We start from the raw sequence: 22,952 nt of genomic DNA on the forward strand, positions 1-22,952 counted from the left end.
GCGAGTGCATTGCGGGGAAGGTAAAAAGGTTTTATTAGTGCTTTGTGCAGCACGTATGCTTAAACTGCCAAAATCTCTTCATCTTCCACTAAAATGTTTCTCTCTGCGATACTATGAACTGTAGTCAGGAAAAGATCAACTCAAAACCAAGTTCCCAATGCATCTTTGCAGAATGTGTTTGATTAACAAGTTAACGCCTCCACTGCAACATTATGCCTCTAGACTCAAGACTTAATCAGACCTTTTGTTCCTGTATAAGCTGGTCCATGGCATTATACATTCCCCAAAGCTTCTTGATCATATGCAATTGTTTGTGCAGCAACAGTATACCAGGCAGCATTCCGCATTCTTTGCCTGGCCTTGTTGCATTAAAGACTGTGCAACATTAAAGACTGTATATATGATTCGACTCCAAAAAACATCTAATAAGAGTTGTGCCTGTATGGACATACCTCGGAGTTCATTTCCTGTGTCTTATGTATCTGTAGGTAATCATGCATGATTAACTCCCTTTTACACTTGTTCGTTTTCTTTTTCCCTATTTATTTCTCTATCTTGCATTGTTTTGTCTACCACATTCATGTTTTCTGTACATTTTGTCTCACATATTGCTTTTTAAGTGCACTAGTACGAAGGCTCTCTAGCTGTTCCTGGGCACTGTAATAAACATTTGATTGATTATTATTGTCGCATAAGATCGTGCTTTTTAAGTGTGTACTAGTATATTATTTCAGTGCAGTAGCTTTTGTACAATTAAAAAAGGCATAAATTAAGAAAGTGCAATAAAATGCTATGCGCATGATCATATGCCTTGTGATTTTCTTCTGAGTTTTAATAACGGTTGGCTTCTGTATCCAGTGTTGTGCAATAAAATAATATGCCACAGCAATTATTGTGTGCCTGACAGAACAAATTGAATGTCTTTCTCAGTCAAAGCATTATAGTAGGCTGAAAACAACAAACTGGTATTTCTTTTTGTGGTCACTCGAACTGTATAAATTGTGGAAATAACCTGTTTATATATATAGTTCTCATATTATGCAAATGAGCTGCCTGCATACATTCGAATAAGTGCTTCAATAGTAGTACATGGCAATGGGCAACGAAATACACCTATTAGAACCCTCCTATTCTCAAGCTTGTATTATCTGACGGTATGTCATTTCATTAATGTCGAGAAAGACAGACTTGACATACTGAAACCAGTTACAATAGAACATGGCCCTTACAGAGTGGAATTTTTTCTGGCAATGCACTCAAGTATGCAGGCCTCCCGATGCGTTGCTTATGCTTCAAAACAACCCAGAATAATAAATGACGTGCTCCATGGGCAAGATTTGACAGAATCAAGAATCGGGAGGAGACAAGCTATATGAATTACGTAAATTTTAGCTTTTCTAGATGTTTTCTTTTTGTGATTGTTACAGGTGTTTCAATTCTTTTGCTGATTTTCTCAGAACCCACTTTTTCACGTTTATTTCACGCACCAACAAGCATATTATATTGACACGCATACTTTTTTATCTATAACCGGTGACCGTATTTCACCGGCTAAAAAAAAACGTTGTCGCTCGGCGTAGGACGCGCCTGCACGTAGTCTCGCGAATATTACCGATGGTTCTGTCGGTTGTCTATTGTCGACGAACCTTGTATAATCCGCATACGCGACACGTATTGTGTAGTAGTTTCTGGAAGGCGCGCGGGCACCATGGAGCCAATACACTCGAACTTTCGACCGCTGATATATGAAAGCCCACAGATGACATTTTCGACGGTCGCCGACTTTGCTCGCCGCTATCGTTGCGATTGAGTGTTGCTTTTGCTGGTCACAAGTTCGCCTAATGAATAGTTGAACTTGTAACTCCAAGTTTTCACTCATCATTTTTCACCGTCACTACTACGCGACAATATTTCTAACGCATGTTTTTCTATGACAGTTTGCACGCCTAATTCTTACGTAGTTGGCTGCGTATGAGCTATCAAAAATGAAATTGTATAACGGCTTTTGATATGATGTGGCATGGTCGTGCAGGTGTTTGCAAAGCGATCTTTTAGACAGACAACGCGCGAGCGCGATCGCAGAAAAAAAAAAAGAACTGTTGCGGCAGGCGTACATTCATTAATCAAACGTTTTTATACATATATATCTAAAAGAACATACAGATCACTAACTTATCCTTTAAAGCTTAGTTTGCAGCAGTCTGTTTTAGGCCGGACTTTGACGGACGAAGAGAAAATAGTCCAGCAATAGTGCGCCGCAGCCGAGGAGCGTCGGCGCGCGTCAGAGGTTCTCTCCAGTGGTTGCGTGCCCGTTTCCTCCAACCGACGCGTCCGCTGTCGGCGCGTGCTGAAGCGTGCCGACGCGTGCCAGTGGTTAGGCCTTTAACCTCTGACCAGTTGTTATGTCCTTGCGTCAACTCACTCGCGAGTCGCGCGACACGATGTAATCGGCGCCCATGAAATAGCGCTGTCGTCAACGCACCCGCTCCGCCAGCAACCGGTAGCCACCTATTGTCGCAAAGCCCACTAATGAAGCAACCGTGGCTGCCCGAGCGCGGTGCTCAGTGAAAGCCCCGCGCGCGCGCGAGGTCCGTGTCGTGTGAAAAAGGCAGGCCTACGCAGGCGGGATTGGGAGGGTTACATGGCGACACCAGTGCCGAAAGTACGAGCGTGCTACGCGCACGGCACGGCAGCGTAAAAACCCTGCGCGCCGCCGCCGTATCGGCCCTTGAACACGGCGCGGGACTCGTCGTGAGGCAACGTGTTGAAATATACATGACTGCGCGTTGGTAATCATTCCTGTCCCGCTCACGTGCTCCCCTGCCGTCCATGAACGCCATCGCAGGCGCCGCGTCTCCTGCAAACATGGCTCAACGCCTCTCGTTTCGTTTCCCCGCTCAAGTCACGCCCTGTGCAGGGACTCCGGAAATGCTGCGATGCATCGTTTTGTTTCCATACAGTCGCAACTACGTTTCTGCCTGAACGAATCGTAGTCGCAATGCATTAAAGCAAATTCGCAAAATATTATTTACATCAGTGCAAGCAAACAGCTAGGGCGTTGCAGCTCAAGGTGTCGTTTACACTGTTATTGACATTGCATATATGCGACATATATATGTGTGACACATGTGCGACACTCCTATAGTTGTTTCGCGTTGCACGGTCTTTGGAACTAAGTGCACCTGCACGAATGTGTTACGGCTGAAATAATGCAACAGTTCTGTTCCAAAATTATTCCTTTTCGTGCTTCACCTGGAATTGCGACTCGGGGTGGAGGATGAGAGACAGACTCTTGTAGCAGACGAAGAGGAGACGAACAGCTTTATACATTATGTATACAGATATAGCAGGTAATAGCATACAAGTAGCGGTGTCGAAGAGCGCACCAGACTGACGGGGCTGCTAGTGGGACTGAACAATGGGCCGGTTCCGCCTTGGCAATCAATCGTCGGCAGGAACGAGGCGTGCCGGTGGGGCTGACGTCACCCGCGTCGCATTCCTCTTTCGTCGCGGCAGCATTCTTGGTGCGGCGCGCCACCGGATTCCTCAGTTCGATCCACGAGAACTTGGCAGGTTGTCAGTCACAAGGCCTTCAGAAAAACGAGGGGGGTGGGGGGGGGGGATGCAGCGCTCGTTGCCTCGATGATAGGCACGCAGTGTGGCACAACACCTGGCCAAACCCGGCCGTTATCACCATAGTAGACCGTTCCCGAACGGCGGGTGATAACGGACTATAGGTCGGACGAAAAGGAATCGTTATCTCTGCCTAGGGGTCATATATGGAACTTATTCACGCCTGGACTAAAAGCTCATCACAGGACATTTATATATGGAAGCTATCCACGCCTGGGACTAGAAGCACAGGACACTTATCTTACGCATCAATTTAGACGATATCTTTATTTCCACTTCTTCTATAATGTTTATTCCTTCGTTCCTTTCTTACTTCTTGGGCGGAAGCAGGGCTATAAGGTTCGATTTTATACAGCGTAGAATAAACGAAGTCAAATCCTCGTAGGGCATTAATTATCAAGTTGTTTTGCCAAGAATTCCGAAACGCGAGTAAATGTGTTTTTTTTTTGTTTTTCTCTTTCTTTCTTTCTTTTTTATTAAGTGAAAGAAGCCCATGCTGTAACCTTGATCACCTAATATATGGTCTTCACCACAGCCTTTATCAAAATACCTTCAGGAATTTCTTTTATCTTTAGAAGAATGCTGTAGTGATCGGCTTAATGGACGGATATAAATGAATGATAACCGAAGCAGCAACAATGGGGTATTTAATAATGAAAAGGTAATTATGCAAAGTGGTCTTCATATGGTTTTAGCGCAAGACGCGTATGTATGCACATCACCGCTGGGTAACAATGATGCAGTTCCGAACGATGGCTGTCGCAGTCTGTGTTCACAATTGGTAAAGTTAGGAACGCTGACTTGGCCTCCGTTTCTCTGCTGTGCAAGCACCTTGACAGTTCACGAGGCACAACACAAGTAGAGCACAGACAAACCTATTCCTTCACGCGCGAAAACAGCGTCTGAGGCGTCAGTCTCACCGTTCTTGCAAGCGTGATACATTAGTAAGGTCCTGCCCTAGTTTTGGCGCACATCAATTCTTCAGACTTCTTGTGGCCGGGTGGGCTTGCTTGGCCTGCTCACAAACGTCCATACTTTGTCCACTAGTGGCCCAACGTACCAACTGAGCGAAGACAGAATGCATGCTACCGCCATGGTGTAGAAAAGGCCGTTATAGCTGTGCCAGTTGTCCTTGAAGTAACCTGGAAAAAGAAAAGGAAGCACGCGTCGAAAGGCTGCAGTCGTACGTGTACATTTTTGTGGCCCCTTCCTCTGTGACCAAGCGGCAATCTGAACGTGCACAGAGGAGGAGATCTCTGCTCACCTCTGCGCACAAATGAAGCCGAGGTAGGCTTTTGACGTTACCGGAAACGTTCTTAAAGAAATGCAACATTTCAACATGAGCGAAGCACTGCAGAGTAAACCAAAGCCTCTTGGGAAAAATTTTAATGCACTTTAAGAATCAACCGCTTTCTACGTCAAGTTTGCTTAGGAGCAGCCTTCGTGGAAAGCACGTGGGCCAATCCGCATTTGGCAGGAGCTGCCATGGGGGTCGGCACTCGTGAGTTCAAAAGAGCTGTTTGGATCGGGAGCCCACCTTTCACCCCGAAGCGTTGGAACGGCGAGTAAGCAACCGTAGTCTCACCAGAAGAAACGATAAATGCCCAGGTCTCACTCGCTGTGCCTTGCTTACTTTTTAGAAAAACTTTATTCCGTGTTTCCTCTAAAAGGCATAGTTGCATACTCCTGTGTGTAATTTAATTACGTACATCTATCCGCCACCATTGTGCGCGTCCAAACTTCAATTTCTTTTCGTCCGGGCAGTAACACGATGTTTGATTTTAAGCTACCTTTTCTTTAATGTCCAACGTTTGCATGCTGTCGTTTGTGATCACTTAGCGGCACGATGACCCTGTAGAATGTGCGGGTATATTGATAAGCTGTTTCTTCGTCCATATTCTGAGAGCAGAAGGGTAACAGCAATTGTGCTGGCCCAAATTAGCAGCTTACGTACTTCCTTAATGGCTGCTCAAGCAAATGCATTTGAACTAACTAACTAACTAACTAACTAACTAACTAACTAACTAACTAACTAACTAACTAACTAACTAACTAACTAACTAACTAACTAACTAACTAACCAAATAAATAAATAATAAGGTATTTTCGTATTTCTTTCTGATGTTGCTGCTAAGAAACAAAGCGGGGAAAAGCTACTGGCACCTTCAGTCTCACCTATGATGAAGGGTCTAAGTAGGCAAGTAATGCCGATGAAGAGGTTGCATAGTCCAAAGGCCATAACTGCTAGCTGGGGTCCAAGGAACTCGGTGAGAAGGACAGGAGTCATAAATATGAGTCCACCGGTCACAAGGCCGAACAGCAGGGTCACCACCACAAAGAACCAGTAGCTATCCATAAAGGGCATGATAATCATTGTCGAGCCCGTGATGATTCCTCCACTAATAAATATTCCTTTGTTGTCCATTATGTTCTTGTATGCCAAAAAACCAGGAATCGGCTTGCTGAATAGGTCCGATATGCCATACACAGAGAGCAGAAACACTCCGTCGCTTATCGAAAGGCCCTTGTCCGTGGCGTAATCAGGAATGATGATAATGAACGTGCTAAACACGAAGAAAAAGCCTACTGCCGAGGTGGTGACTAAGATGAAGTACCGGTTGCCCAGCAGCTTCAGGTCGTTTAGCACAACGCGAATGATGTTTCCGCACAGAGAAGAGGTGGTGCCACCGTCGTCGGCCAACGAGGCCTTCGGAGGCTGCTTCCCGTTGTGCGGGCTATTCAGAGTAGCGTCGGGCGCTGCCTCCCACAGCGGGGCCAGGGGGCCGGGCTCGTTCAGCTTCTTCAGACTGGTCGCTGGACTGCACCTGCGGTCCAGATGTTCATCCCGACTGCGCCACTGCTCACCGTCGGAGACCACCATGCAGAGGCCGGACACGGACACTGCGCACGCGCTGTCGCCGTCACCCAGGGCGGAGCGAACGGACATGCGCGAAGAGTGTCGCCTTCCGATGTTGCCGCCGTGCGTGTTGGTGTGTCCGTTCTGGAACGGGTGGAAGTCGAGGCTCTGGCACTTCTCGCGGAGCGGCTCGAGCATCTTCTCGTCCTCGCCGTCTGGCTTGACGTTGTCGGCTTCGCTTTCCTTGCGCGGCGCCTGGTAGAGGGGCGTCAGCAAGATGGAGCCCATGACGCCGTGCAGGATGGTGCTGCCGTAGATGAGCAGCGCTCCGCGCAGCCCGAACTCGTTGATGAGGTACTCGAGCAACGGGGGCCAGAAAAAGGAGCCAATGGTGGAGCCCGAGTAGGCCACACCGCAGGCTATGGCACGGTGCTTCTCGAAGTGTTCCGTAAGCAACAATGGCGTCAGGTTGCAGACCATCCCCGTTCCGGCGCCTGTGAAAGCCGGATTGGAGCTTTAACGCGGCATCGAGGGGGAAAAAAAGAAGAAAGTGCGCGCGCCTGCTTCTGCATATATTGAAGGTTTCCGTCTCGTTTTAGAGGTTGCACCGTTTTACATCAATGCATCCGTCCTATTTCTTTCACCTGCCGTGGTAGCTTAGTGACTATTGCGTTGCCCTGATGAGCCCGAGGTCGAGAGTTCGACCCTGGCCGCGGCGGCCCTATTTCGATGGGGGCGAAATGAAAAAAAAAAAGTTCGTGTATCTAGATTTAAGCACACGATAAAGAACGATTCAGAATTAATTTGGAGCCCCTCACTAAGGCGTGCCTCATAATCAGATCGTAGTTTTGTCATGTAAAAACCCAGAATTTGATAGTTTAACTTGGGCTGCTTCTATCGCTTGCTTATTACAGCGACTATTAAACCTCTGTTACATGATAGAGATGTATATATGCTGGCATGAAGACCTCTTCTATTTTATGACAAATCAGATCTGCGGAATCCCGCAAGGTGGAGGAAAGTTCATGAAAGGGAAAAAATTGTCATCCACCCGACTATATATACACAGCACGAAGTAACAAAGGAAACCCATAAGGGCATCTCAGAAAGGTTCGAAGTTGACGAAAATTTTCATCCTGCTCCGGGGGGACGTCTTCATCCGGTTTCGTCCTCATCATCCTCTATTTTGCAAAAAAATTAAATCAGGCGGTCGTATGTACCTGTGCAACGATAAAAACTGCCCACAGTGAAACGCCCCATTCCGCGTACGCGTGTCTGACATGCTCGATTTCGTAAGCACAAGGAAGATGTGCATAACCTAAGGTGTATATGACTGTCGTAGCTTTTGTGAAGAAATCGTACTGCAAGTTCTCGAACTGCCAGTCAGTCACTACAATAGCTTTCTGGCAGTGAACTACAGTCACTGCCAGAAAGATATTCACGGAAGGGAGCGAGGACCACAACTTAACTGCGAGACCATTCGGCCCATTTTCAAGGAAGCTCTTGCTAAGAAAAAGATTTGCTCCTAAGCTGGGACCATGACGAATGCACAAAGGAACAGTCGGCACAATTAGGGATATGGCTACGTGCCATATGCAAAGACATCTGATCAACTGTCCGCCCTATTTTCTGAAGTTAATCGGTCATCTTCGATTTATTTTTGATCTCCAAGATGACATTGAGTATATAGCTTTTCGTGAATGTCGACGGCGTCATGGAAGAGACGGCGGTGCAAAATCTGTACCTAATGAGTAATTCCAACAAAAGCATTGGTCGTCGACTAGAGCAGTCAAAATGGTTTACATTACCGATACCAAAAGGGACTGTACTAAAGTTTAGCTGATCGAGCGCGCAGCGCTTTTCATGTACCAGCCGCAGACGTGGAACTTTATTGCCAGACAACAGTCGCACCATACATCTCAATTTTCCAGCCTGTTCCTAATTAAAATTCTCCAAGCGGTAAAACACACAGATAGAGTTTGGTCGTCGAAATTCTGCTGATTTCTATAACCAGGCACCAAACTACTACTATATAAGAGAGGCCTCTGTGTGGAGAGCATTCATCTTTTTTGTTTTGACTGTTCTCTTTTTATATGCAAATAAGGACTGAAACTCATTTCTGATTATTTCTGCGCAGATAATCGATCGCTGTTTTTTTTAAGCTTGATCACAGAATATAAGAATAAAAATAATAATCTTTATTACATCCATTCTCTTCACAGTTGCATATTCAGCCCGCATAAGCAACAGTGCTTGTGTGCGAGGCAGGGCAGTACGGCAGCTAGTACCAATACGTGTACAACGGATATAACAAACAAACGGAAGACCTAAAAAAAAATGTACAGTAGTAAAATGCTCTAACAAGACAGAAGTTTACTGCAAAAATGGCGTTCTCTGTGGCTATTATTGAGCGTTTGCCTTAGCACTGCCGCTTGTCGTGCTTGATTACGGGAAGCAAGAAGTGAGCTCGTCTAAATGAAGTCACTCTGGTTCGTTTAGCTCAAAAAGTAATGAGCCAGTAAAACGACACAGCGAAACACACAAATACAACGGAGATAAGCGTCATTTTTCGGATGTGATGTTTAAACTTCTTGGCAACCAAGTCAATAGGCATCTGCTATCATCATGCGCGCTTCTTGGTCATGCAGGAATATACATGCTTATGTTACGCTGATTGACAACGAAATTCAGATGGTGACGGCAGTTGTCTTTATTAGCATAACATGTCAAAGGCCTGTCTCTAGGGGATCGTTCCTGCTATGTCGTTTATTCTGCTAAGTTTATAAGTGGAACGATAGAGAAAATAAAATTTAATATAAGGGCAGCCCAATGCACAAAGACGACGTATGCAGGTACGCACCATTTTTCAGCTATTTATTAAAATTCTTGTCAATCATGCTGTTTAGTAAGGTTAATGAACAAGGAGATACCAAGCAACATAGCAAAATCAAGGGTCTGCAAGAAGTTATGTTTGGCATTATTCTCGTTGAGTTGATGTACTGCAAACAAGCGTAGGCGTTGCGAAACAACACCGAAAAAGAAACAAGTAATTGAACGACAATAAAAGCGCGGAGAAGCGTACAACCTGTTCATTCAAATTTGAAGATATCGTCTGCCTTAGTCGATTTTATTTCATGCATGTCCTTTCATTTTTAACACCCTCATCTGAGCCTGTTATACACACTTTCGGGGCACCTATCAAGGTGCGAAATCGAAGGTGTTTCGCTCTTGGGATATGTCACCATAATCCAGTTAGACGAATTTTGGACTCAGTTCCGACATCCGAGAGGCCGAACTGAGTCCGTGATTTTGGTTTCTACAATAAACTTACTGCTCCAGAATGTTCGAGCACAATCGAGGACACGGGGCAAGTACAATCCGTGTCCTCAATTGCGCACGAACTCATTGAACACGTCTTACCAGCAAAGGCAAACCTCTAGGCTCGTCGCTTTACTGGTCCCGGTAAGTGAGGCTAATACTGTGCATTGAGATTTCCGCACTGACCGTAAAATATTCCCACAAGTACGACGACGACCACGATGTTTTCTGCAAAGAAGCAGCAGCTGACAGCGAGGCCTGTGGTGACGATTCCTGTCGTCACGATTGCCCTAACGGACAAAAATCTGCTCAGGGCGCCAGCAATGGGTCCTGTGGAGAAAGAAGCAAACAAAGCACGCGGAAGCCACTTAAAACATGGTTGTAGCACATTCTGTAGGTATTAATTTCAACTCAATACAGCCCATCGGCACACCGTTAGTGATTGAAGTTGCAGATTTTTCGGAGATCGGTCGCCGGCTATAGTTAGCCGCAGGATAAAAAAACGCATCACAGCATGTTTAAAATGGGTAATATTTCTGACACAAGCAATATCAACCAGCTGAAGAGGAACGGCTCATTAAGAGAGCAATTTCCGAAGCTGTCATCGGCACGTGCCTCATCGTCGAAAGCAAAACTAAAAACGATAAAAAACGGCGCATTAAGAGAAACAACTTTAGTAAAAATATATAGCTTTCCTTGTAAGTATTGTAAGCCTGTTGAAAGCTGACGAAGAAACGATTAGGTAGCGTATACGAAGCATAAATTTTCGGTAGCGCGGAGTTGCTCCTTGTTCTGGATTTTGCACGAAAAATAGAAACGATAGAATATGTAACAAAATTCCGTCGGTCCCACGCACGCATTGGAATTTATGTGAAGCCGATAACTTAAAGCGATGTAACTAACGGCGACGCGTACAATAATTTAATTGCACCACATGCGATATATAATCTCATGCAATGTATATGTTTATCCACTGCAAAGGTCGCAACACTAATCTCACAATTTTCACATGTATGCACTACACCACTCCCAAACTTTGGCGAAATGCAACCACCAACTCAGGAGGATACACAGTTTGGGATGTCTGCGCAGCGATACCACGAGGACGAAGGCAATGTATGTCGATAAGAGGTGTATATATATGCAAAGAGAAAGTGCGACACATATCTAGCTACATTCGAGGACCTCTCGTATCGCAGTGACCCATTCTTGCCACTCGTTGTGCAGGATTGGCCAAGAATGGGCACATACACACGCATCCTAACATATGGAATGACTCAACCAAAGGAAGTAAATCAAAGAACCCGTTGAACATAATGGTGTTCTACTGTTAAGGGGTCGGTGTGCCTTGCTGACACCTCTGAGCCGACATTACATGTTCAGGTTCTGCGTCGCATTATCTTTATTATTACGCAGAACAAGAAGTGTGCCTACTAGTTCTATTTTGTCGGTCAGCATACAGATCGCCTATAGCGGTACAGCACCCGCCTTGTATGCGGCAGGTACCAAGTCCAAATCCCGGTACGGCGGGAACCCCCACCGTTTTTCTTTTTTGTAATGGGTAGGGATGTTACCTAGCCTCGTGCTCGGCTCTCATGGGGGTTCATATCTCCAATATGGGTCCAAGTAGGGGGTCCAACAAGTGCATTTGGGACGCCACATGGGAAATAGCCCTGGGAAGAGCGGCCCGAGCATCACTTTTGTTTTGTTTTTTGTGCTCTCGAGGTTTTTTGGCTCTCGAGGGCGCAGACTCCTTTCCCAACCGTATCACCCCTGAAGAGAGCCGAACGCCGGGCCGGGGTATACGTATGCGCATTTAAGAACCAGTGGGTGCCCGGCGACGGTGGGAATGGAACCCACAACATCCCACAGCCGAGGCGGGCGCTCTACAACTACGCCACGGCTATTTGCTGGCGCGTGCATTCGGTGCACATGTAACCTGTCGTGATGGGCCGCCGTGTAGAGCACGCCAGACGTGCTCCTAGGGTGAAGCCCAAACGCCCTGAACTGGGGTGACAGAAGGAGACCCCCGTTTTATTCTCGCGTTGTCTTGTATACACATCCAAGTACAACATAGCATGACCAATGACAGACATCGCTGTGGACACTCGCCGTGTCTGTCAGGTGGCGTGGCGCGTCAGATATGAAATATGAAAGAGGAATCTCAGCACATAACCTTCGCATATGCGTATATCCATAAATATACTTGCTCACAAACGTTCTTCAGCCGAGTGGTCACGTTTTCGTTTCTAAACAAATGTCAGGCAGACTTTTTTTTTTCGTTCTGCTTGTTATAACACTATTCTGTTGTCTTGTATGCTGCGATCTGTGTCCAACTTTTGCAAGTTTTATAATCATTTAAGTTTTTTAAGCCACCCTGCCTAATTTCCCAGTATGGATTGAAGTAAGAATGAATAAATAAACAAATAAATAAATAAATACGCCAATACACAAGCGAGCCCTGCAGCCAACGCCCAACCCGGGAAGGTAGACAGACAAAGCGTATATAGCGTGAAACAGCGTTATGAGGCACGGCAGCAATCTCGATGTTGCGCTTGATTATAAAAAAAAAAATAACTTGTTCGTAAAATATCGATCTGGAATGGAGCAGCAGACGCGCCTCTGCTTAAATCTGACCGCTGCCAGCCACATCGCACACGCGCTATAAGGACGAGCGGAGTATATATCTCTCTCATTTGTGTTCGGTAGCATCCAAATACGTGTGATGGCTAAAGTTGCCGCTATACCACCACGCGTAGAGCAAAACACAACTTGGCTACCGACGACAGGAGCGTTCGCGAGCGACGGACAATTAGCGCGTGCGCACTCCGACAGCCCGTGAAAAGCAGGAACCATTGCGTGCACGACTACATGTTGGTGCGTTCTCCTCTGTCTGCCGCGGACAAGGTCGCACGTGAAGCGACCACGTTCTGGTTGCCCACGCTTTATCTTTTTCGCAAGGTCTCCAGCAAATCCCGCCGCAGCTCTGCACCACCAAGGTGAATCCTCACTCCGTCATTCTCGACAGACGTGCCCAGCGGGCCGCAGCCTGCGCCAAGGAAAATTGTGCGTATACGTTTCTCGCTCGTGCTTTTACCGGGATAGAAGGGCGCTCATGTAAATGCGCGCCCAAGCCATACGGGGCGAATGGTTCGCGACAGATGAATTGCACAACGCGGAAACGGTCGGCTGCCGACTACCGGGAAAGCCACTCGACAAACGGGCCGCCGCTTGGGCAATGGCTTTCCTTCGACGCTACTCCGGGCCGCTTTCTGGGCACACCTGCGTACGGGCACACGCTCAATTAGGGTCCTCAGCCGTGCGACTGATCAAGCGCTGCGCAGACACTCCAGCGTCCAAGTGACGCTCGCGACGTTACAGTATGTCGCAAGCGCCTTCGATGCCTTGACGACCGCTTACCCAAGTAGCCTAGGATCACATCTCGGGAGAAAGAAAGAGAAAGAAAGAAAGCCAGTGAAAATCTCCGGTGACATATATTGGCGTTCCTTGCAACGCGTCTGTGCAAGCGCTATTTCTGTTCAGCTAAAAATTGTGCTACAAAGGTTGTTTATGCAAGTGCTACTCTGGCACATTGTGGCTGAACAAACAGCAATTCTCTCATCTGTGTCGGCTTTTATCCCGCATTGAATGCTTTGATTTATAGGCTGATTGCATTTCTTTACTCGCCCTTAAAAAAAAAGTATGGAAGAGTAGATGAGTGGTGTTGGTAATATTCAAAAATATTCGCGCCTTCGATATTGCTTCTTCAGTCCAGCTGAGGTAACCTTTTTCTATTCTTCTGCGGAATAGTTTTGTGGTGGCTGTTGTTGTATACCTCGCAAAGAACTACAACAAAGAAACAAACAAGAAAGTAACATCATATCATGAAGAAATATTTCCAATTTTGCTTTCAGCTTTGCCTTCCGTTTGCCTCGCTATAACACTTAATTTCACTCATCTGTGCAGTCCTTCGTGCCTCATTATAATCGCATTATCGGTATACGTGGTTATCATGATGTTTGTCAGCGTTGCACAGCATGTATATACATATAGGACGTCACGGTCCTGTGCATGAGGGCTGCCGTAAGAAGCTAAATTCGTATACTGGAGTCTTGAAGTACTGGGTATATAAAGTTTGACAGTTCGCTTCAGCTTTTCTTACCGGTTTCTTGGTTTCTTATTTTGGTTTCACTCAAGTTTCGCAGATTATTGATATTGTTTTTCCTTTTTCTTTTTTTTTTTCTTTCCTTGCGCGCCTCTGATCTTTCGAAGCCGGGCGCATTACCTTGCGAAGCAACTAGTGGCCGCGCACCCCAGACATCGTCCACGCGTGTCGTATACGCATCTATACGTATATACTGTGCCGAAGCATTCCAGTGCGTAAACGATGTGTGTGCTGGGACGGGGAAGTGCGCATGAAATTTTGCTCCAAGGGGATTTTGCTGCCTTTCGCCGCCACCTCTTCCCTTTCTTTTTCTTTTCTGTGTGCGTGTGTCTGATAAGTTGCGATGCTTTATGGGCTCATCTATTACGCCAACTGCACGCAGCCCGTTCTCCAATGCGAGCGGATTCCGATCGTTCGGCGCAGCGACGAGCAGCCCTTCGCAATTTCCCGCCATGTCGTAAAGAAAATTGAGCGTTTTGTCTCCCGTGCGCAGTTGGGTGCCGTAAAGCTATTTAGCATGACGGTAAAATATAAATTGTGGTCTGGAAGGGCCAAAAAAAAAAAAAAACCGTGCGGCTGTCGAACCACTCTGCAACTTAACGAGACAGTGACATATGTGCCGATTGTTTAGCTAAGCGCAATATTCTCCGAGCAACGTCGGCAGGTAGCAGCACAGTCACGCATGCTTGCAAGCAGTTCTACCCGCCGTGGTTGCTCAAGGCCGATCCACATGAAGGACCAAGTCCGCGGGCCGATCGGTCACGTGATGCGACGTCACGGCCCGCCGCGGTCCGGTCCGGCGCAGAGCACAACCACACGGCGGACCGCCATAGCAGACGGCAGAGCAGATCAACCAGCTACACTAACGCTTTTTCGCGTTCTCATTGTAATCATTCCGGCTCGAGTCCCACAAAGCCGGGAACTGCTCAACGAGGAATGCAAAATAAAAAACCTCCTCGTCACTCCAAGAGGACAGGGTGTTTAAAAAATATATCTGCTGCCCGCACGGGTAGGCGGAACGGCGGACATGAAACGACTGGCTTTTGCTGAGCCGAAAGCTAGATTGGATTTGACTGAAGACACTCTGTTGCCGGACAACATTCGTTGGCTACGCCAAAATTGCTGCTGTTTGCATGCGGTCCGCCGCCAAAACTGAAGCGGGAAAAGCCGCGGCGATATGTTGGACCGTGAGGGCCGCTGTCTTGCGCGGGCCAACGGCGGTCCGCACGAACTGGCGACGTCCTATCATGTGATGCGCGGACCGCGGTCCAAAAGAGCAATTTGGTCCGTCGTGTGTATCGGCCTTTGGTGGCTGTGGTGTTCGGCTGCTAAGCACGAGGTCGCTGGATCAAATCCCGGCCACGGCGGCCGCATTTCGATGGGGCCAAAATGCGAAAACACCTGTGTACTTAGATTTAGGTGCACGTCAAGGTAAAGAACCCCAGGTACTCCAAATGATTACGGAGTCCCCCACTACGGCGTGCCTCATAATTAGATCGTTGTTCTGGCGCGTAAAACCCGATAATTTAATTTTAAATTTTTTTGCAAGCAGTTCTGACGCCGTAATCACTGCGATTGATACATTAGGTGACAGAAACAAAGGCAAACGCAGCAGTCTAGTTGTAAGGTGCGCCATTGGTATCTGCGACAGACACGAATAGTGATGCGATCGCGTGGGTATACAGGGTGTCCCAGCTAATTTTAGCCAGAGTTTAAAAATATGCCGATGCGCTCTAAAACGACGCCACCAAATGGATGTTGCTCACGCTGTTTCTTATATTTTTCTTAATTATATAATTAGTGAAGATTAATTAACCAACTTCTGAAGCAACGAAGTTAGGCAAAAAATGTTATTTATGAAGTTGTGAAGCGCTTTGCAAGACTTCCGATTAAACAGTTTCTTTCTAACTGTTAAGTAAGTATTAGTGTTTCTCCGCTTACTGTAGATACCCGCGAGATAAAAAATACTACGTGACATGTCCGCTTGCGCGCCGAGATTGCACCGCTCCCAAACGCTCCGCGTGCAAACGAACATATAACATTTCAGCGGGGTGCGCTGTCGCTGCGTCTGCTTATCGCCATCACGAACCGCCGCGAGGGAAGCGCATCGGTGGCGTGAATCGCACCGCCAACGCCTGCGTCACTGCCCTGTCGTCTTTTAAGCGGCAGCTCACCCTGCTAGTTGCTATGTTCGTTTGTACGAGAAACGTTTGAGAGCGCTGCAATCACGACGCGCAAGCGGGCATGTTTTCTTTCTGTGTGTATTTCGCGGGCATTTGCAATAAGCGGAAAAACACTAATACATAATAGATAGAAAATTTGAAATTATAAATCGGACGTTTTGCAAAGCGCCCTACAACTTCCTAGCTGTAATTTTTTGCCTAACGTCGTTGCTTCCGAAGTAGGTTAATTAATCGACTAATTATGCAATTGAGCATAATACAAAAAAATAGTGTGATTTACTACGTGCAATAGTCAGCAACATGTATTCGGTTGCGTCGTCTTAGAGTGCACGGACATATTTTTTAAACTCGGGCTAAATTAAGCTGGGACACCCTGTATAAACGCACAACATGTGAGCACGTGATGTCCCTGCCTCAATATCCGAGAACTCTAACTTGAACCCCGAAACAATGCGTGTACGTGTACTACCTTTCGCGCTGCCTCTATATTCACTGTCATATCGCTCCAAAAAAGCTCAAGCCCTAGCCTCGCTGCTACACGAAGTATCGCAAACGAATTCTGATCGATCTTCGGACATAACAGAAAACTGATGACCAGGGTTGCTAGATTGGGCTATTAATGGCCAAATTGGGGCTACTTTCTGTCCGAGTTGGCGTCAGAATTTTCCTTTTGGATATGTGGCTATTTTTGGGCTACATATTTCTTCCTGTGTAAAAAAAAAGTAAAAAATAGTTCATCACAAATGAAAAGCACGCTGGAATCGAAAGGCAGACGACAGCAGGTTAAAGAAATTGAGCGCGTCTAATACAAAATAAAAATTTGCAAGTTCTATGTGAGAGAACACATATGCATGTCAGAAGGTCAAGGATCGCGGCCTTTTGATAATTTTCATTAAGAAAGCTGGCCTCAGGAAACACGGCTCCATCCGCGAACTAACGGTGTATACCCGCACGCGCGCGCTAGCGAACATAGACTGTTGCTGTCTCCACACGTGAGCTTTCGGCGTCCTGCGTTTTAAGCACGAGTTGCTTTTAGCTCCCGTTGACGGTGCGCCGCGGGTGACCTCGGCGCCAGAACGGAGGGAGAACACCGAGCTGAACCTAACCGAAATTTGCCGAATTTTCTGCCTGCCGCATGGTGCCTACGTGGCAATTCGCTCGGACCCGTGCTGCCCAAATTGCCCCTGCTCCAACGCCAACGCAGAACATCTTCCGTTGCCCCACAGCCACCACAGCCATCCGTTCCCTACAAAACTCCAAACCCTCATCCTCCTGTCTTTTCTGTCACTATCCGTATCAAACGCCGCCGTCGAACGAGTGTTCAGCCAGGTCTCGCTCATTAAAACCGGCCTTCGAAATGGAATGTCGAACGAGACATTGTTAGCGCTCCTCGACGTGAAGTTTGGACTGGCCAGGAAGGGAGACTGCTTCAAGGATTTTAAACCGGGCCAAGAATTTTATCCCGTTTCAGCTCTGACATTTTGTACGGACCAAGCAGTTTCACTTCGCAATAAGCTCGTGATGCTTAATCAAAGCATACTTTTTTATGGCTATATATCGTGCTAGATTTTGCACCAACCGCCATCCATTGTGTTATACCTTGTCTTGCAATATTTTGTGGTTTTTCGTTTAGTGCATTGTGCGGTGTTCAGGGGAAATTATCATAAGCTGTAAGTAATAATACTGAACGCCCGAATGCATGCCATTGCTTAGCTTGTTTATTGCGCGGTGCTATTTGTGTGTGGTTATTTTCGTGATTTTTTGGTGCTCCGGGAAAAATGAAACAACGGATTTGCAATGAAGACCGCATTTGCCTTCTCATAAATTTGCCTGCATGCCTGCGTTTCTGCACTTCTTGCGTTTGTGCAGCACGTGTTTTCTGTGCCGCATGGCATCCGTGACGATGCGCGCGGACGTCACGCACGATCGTGCATGGAAAGACTAATATTAAGGTAGGCTTGCCGAAAATTAATTCAGTATGCTTACGAAATGACTTCACAACAATACAAAGCTTTTTGGCTACTTTTGGGCTACTCAAAATTTTCGCTTTTGGCTACGTTTGGGCCACTGCGCAGGCCAATTTGGCTACCTGTGGTTGGAGCGATCTGGCAACCCTGCTGATGACCTTCTGTCCGACGGATCACTGTAGGAGACAAGAGCATAATACAATCGGGAAATATGTTGACAATCTGATGTACTCGTAGTTATCTTCCTCACTGCGTTATATTATTATTTTTCATTCAATAGTATTATTTTCTTTAATTTCTTCTACATTACAACATTGGAGAAACACCCCCCCCCCCCACAACCACCACTACCCCCCCCCCCCAAACACACACTTTCATATACTGTTGCCAAATTCAACATATTTCGCAGAATAAGGAAATCCCTTGATTCAATGATTATTATCCGTGACCTGCCCGACACGACTGACTACTCTGTTGGAGGTTCGCCACCCGTATAAAATTTAACAATGTATGGTTTATTTACATGCAATTTTTTTACTGTTTTTAAGGAGGTCAGCTATCTTCTTAGTATGCAAAGCAGTAAGCAAGCAGAAAATGATTTATGCTTCCGGAACAGAGATAAAGAAAGAAAGCGAGACGTCTCGCATAAGATACCTGGCGAATCGCTAGGATTACTTGTCTCTATATTTGGTCGTCCTCAACATAAGACTCTTTTCGGTGGCACAGTTGTAGTATCTCATTACTTGCTGTGCCTCACGAAGGATGACGTAAGCTGGCGTTTCTTTACTTTTTTTTTTTGCACAATACTCGACTAGTCAGATCCTACTATATGGATGACAATCAGTTTGACGTCTGTATCCTTTAGCTGGCTTTGCTGCAATGTAACTAGTTGGTAAACTGAGTTTAGAGACCTCGAGGCAACGATGTAGGCCGGTTTTTAGTCACTTGGCACGGTGTGTCTGGACGCTGAGAACTGTACGGTACCAGCCGCTCGCAAAGTTCAGCAAGCATTATTTTCGTTCGCCACTCTGCGTAGCGACCGAATCGATATCGCGTGGTGTCTATAAGATATCTTACAAAATTTTCTTCTCATAGTTTTTATTTCCCGTATGCATTCAACTTGTTCTGGGGCGCTATAACGTAAAACTATTCCGAACTTTTCTACTCCAATTCTGCAATCACCTGTCAAACTTTTTTGGACCAACCCCACTTCACCTGTCTGTCCCGCGACGTCACGAAAACCGCGATATCTCCCCATCTGATATCACGTGTACACACTTATTATGCATAATTTGACCGAACAAAAGAAAAATAGTTATTTCTGATTCGACGCCTTTTCGGCATTAGCCCTCGGCTATTGGTTAAAAGTTTTCGGGCTGCGCCCACTTCACCTGCCTGTCACGCGACGTCACAAAACCGCAATAACTCACGGCGTCAAAGTGACGTGTACGCGGATATGCCGAACAAAACTGAATTTTCTTCTGAACAGCCACAGGCTGCCCCGTTCCGAAAGGAATAAAAGATGGCTGCCGATCGCTGAGGCACTGTCTGCTCGCACCTGCCGGGGAGCATGGGTTTATTTGCGTATAATAAATCTTTTTACGTGGCCGTGTAACGTTTCGGGGAACTTTCTACACGTTTACGACCTCGTTCCGCCAACTCTTCTTTGCTGAGGACCCGTTTTAGAGTCATTCTTAAGCTTCGGTTGCATGCCGCCGCGATTGTCGACGAGCCACCTCAAGCTAAGTAAGAGAAACGGACCAATCGCAGACGGCGACACCACCCTCTTCATCCGGTTATCTATTTTCAGTGCACTGGCTCGGCCCCATCGAATCCCTCTCCACTTGAGCGTGCTCCTCGATTCTTGTGAGCCAATTAGATAAGACGAACCGTTCAGTGTAGGCAATGTTATTCGTTTTTCAAGCAAACAAAAGTGACCTCCTATGAACGAGAAGGGCGTTTGATCGAAAGCATATTTAGCGCCAGCAAACAAGGACGGAAGGGAGACGACAACACAATGCGACAACACAATCCATCCTTGTTTGCTGGCGCTAAATATGCTTTCAGTTTACCAACACGCCCAACAAATGGCAAACCGTTTGATCGGCTTGTTCGGACAACCCTGTGGGTGACTGCCCGATGCTTGCGTCGGCGGTTACGCAAATTTGACGTCAGGAGATTGGAATAAAAACATACTGGAATAGTTTTACAGTATACGGCCCCTGGTTCATTTCTGCGTTCTGTTTCCACCCTCGTTCCTGTTTAACGTGCATGTGTTCCTTTTCACAGTGACAACCATATGAAGGACAGTTACAGGGCTAGCTGGGTGTCACGCATATCATTACGTGACATAGCTTAAACACATTGTTTAAAAATGCAGTGCGAGAGAGAGAAGCTCTGATGAGTGGAAATGCGGAGAGGGCTGGCCGGAGAAGCGTGTCTCCGGCCTCCGCTCCACAATGCGGTAAAGGGGAAGGTGAAGACACAGGAAAGTAGAGGAGCGGATGAGAGAAAAAAAAATAATGGTCGAACAATGCGATGAGCTATGCACCTGATGTCTCATGGAAAAAGCAATGAAATAGTCTTAGTGCCCACGGTATCGGAAATCGAGTCTGACGGGTCGGAGTGGAAGTTCCCTAGCCACTGGACCATAACGCAGTGTCTCGTGGCAGTGTCTCGACAACTCTAGCGATGGTAACAGCCAAGACCCCTCCCCTCTCCTTCCAAGAAAAGCAGCCTATTGCATATTCATCGGGCCACATGGAAAGGCTATTTCTCGACAACAAAGAATCAGAATAAGAAGACCGCGGGGGTGAAAAATCGAAAAAGGAGAGGGGTGCGCACTGGGGCGCGAGCACTGTTTCAACAGTGCCCGTTGCAACACAAAATGCTGCCGAGGAAAATGAAGGAGTAATTGGACGTGGGGGTTCTCTGGAGTTGCGATAGCCATCGCTGTCACTGCTCCGCACGTCGAGAGAAACCGTTCTTATTGTTTTCATGTTGTTCACTATTATTGTGTGCGACGGGATACCTCAGCCGTGTTTTCCGTCACAATTGAGCCTCTATCACTTTCCCAGAACTGCAGTTCAGTCTTGATAATAAGATCGCTGCGTCTTTCCGTGTAAGTGCCTTGAATCTGCATAGCTCTCCTACGATGCACGAACACGCACTCAAGAACACAGCCACCGGAGGTGCGTGCGACACCACCTGCGGGTGGCAGGGCTACCAGTTTCTTTGTTCTCCAGTTTCGCTTCGGTAACTTCTGCTTATTTCCTCTTCTCGGCTCCCCCCCCTATTGACTCGCCGAAGTAGTGATAGTGCGTTGGTCTTCTCAGAAGAAGTCTTCAACATTATATATATATATATATATATATATATATATATATATATATATATATATATATATAAATCAAGCGAAAGTCTGCTGGGATCCAGTACTTGAACAGGCCCTTGTAGGTTGAGGACGCACGCAAGAGAAAGAACTATATATATATATATATATATATATATATATATATATATATATATATATATATATATATATATATATACACATAGCCCAATTCTAGTCATTGGGCTGGTCCCATCGAAGAGGCGGACATTGCTTGCACGAGTAATCTGAATGTGCAATCAAATAATTAACAAAACATTACCAATCACGTTTTTAACTAATTACCTTTTGGCACACACTGCAATTTAAATATTGTAGCCTGGGGGTTTACAAGGTGGAACCACGGGGAACGAATTCTCAGGGTGACACTTGTTTTGAGGTACTAACATTGTAGGTTGAGGACGCACGTCCTCAACCTACAATGTTACATGGACAATGTTACATGGACAATGGACATGGACAACCTACAACCTACATGGACGCACGTCCGATGCTCTGCCTGATTGAGCTACTGCGACGGCTGTTCTCAACGTCCACCTTCTTGGGTATACCACGTGTTTTTGCATCTCTGTATGCCAACTGGACTCCGCCGAAGTGAGGCCACTCTGCTTTATCGCTTATGGCTAAGGGTGGCCCTCACGAAATCTTACTCATTTCGCATTGGAATGGCCGACAACGTTCTCTGCAGTGCCTGTCTTTGCGAGGTGACGCTAGAACACATTCTTTGCGACTGTCCTGAATATAATGTTCAGAGACAGTCCCTGGCGTCCGTTCTAGCGCACCTTGACAATAGACCATTGTCAGTTGCAACTATTTTCACATATCGCCGACAGAAGACATCGCAGCTGAAGGCGACGAAGGGACTACTTCGGTTTATGAAGGAGACGGGATTGGACAAGCGGCTGTGATAGTGATGTCACGTACCGCGCAAGAGTGACAGACTGTAACTAACGATGTGTGGGCTGTGTTATGCGCGCTCTCTCTCTCTCCTCCCCATCTTTCATCCCCCCCATCCCGCTCCCACGTGTAGGGTAGTAAACCGGTTAAGCTGAACTGGTTAACCTCCCTGCCTTTCCTTCTCCACTTTTCCTTCCTTCCTTTGCGAAGACAGTAAGCATTTTTCTTAAAACCACCTGCGGCAGATAGCACAATACTAGACCTTGAGCTTATCCCCTCGAAGAGGTGGACATTACTTGCACGAGTAACTGAAATGTGTACTTGAAGAATTAACAAAATTCACTAATTCAGTGTTTACCTAATTACCTCGCGGACATTGTACTTTACATATTGTAGCCGGCGAAACTGCAAGGTATATCCCCTTGAAAAAGAATTCTGTGGATGAAACCATTTTTGAGATATGCGCCATCAAGTTTGCGGTAAAAATGCACTGTTGTTCCTCTAAATGTTTCAACAAAACGCCCTTTTATGCATTAAAGCA

At 46.5% G+C, this 22,952-nt stretch overlaps 1 protein-coding gene across 4 annotated transcripts in view; it reads right to left on the minus strand.

Moving 5' to 3' along the window:
• Positions 1–4,263: 4,263 nt before the first annotated feature.
• LOC142566775 (monocarboxylate transporter 5-like) overlaps positions 4,264–22,952 on the minus strand; it is a 117,213-nt gene continuing 98,524 nt past the window's right edge. For all 4 annotated transcript variants that reach the window (XM_075677659.1, XM_075677666.1, XM_075677671.1 and 1 more), the window contains 3 exons: positions 9,995–10,138; positions 5,809–6,984; positions 4,264–4,775 (listed from right to left, as the gene is read on the minus strand). In XM_075677659.1, coding sequence (XP_075533774.1) covers positions 4,615–4,775; positions 5,809–6,984; positions 9,995–10,138 — 1,481 coding nt within the window. In that variant the 3' untranslated portion in view covers positions 4,264–4,614. The remainder of the gene's footprint in view (positions 4,776–5,808; positions 6,985–9,994; positions 10,139–22,952) is intronic.

Source organism: Dermacentor variabilis, chromosome 1 (assembly GCF_050947875.1).
Source record: "Dermacentor variabilis isolate Ectoservices chromosome 1, ASM5094787v1, whole genome shotgun sequence".
In the NCBI taxonomy this organism is placed as follows: domain Eukaryota; kingdom Metazoa; phylum Arthropoda; class Arachnida; order Ixodida; family Ixodidae; genus Dermacentor; species Dermacentor variabilis.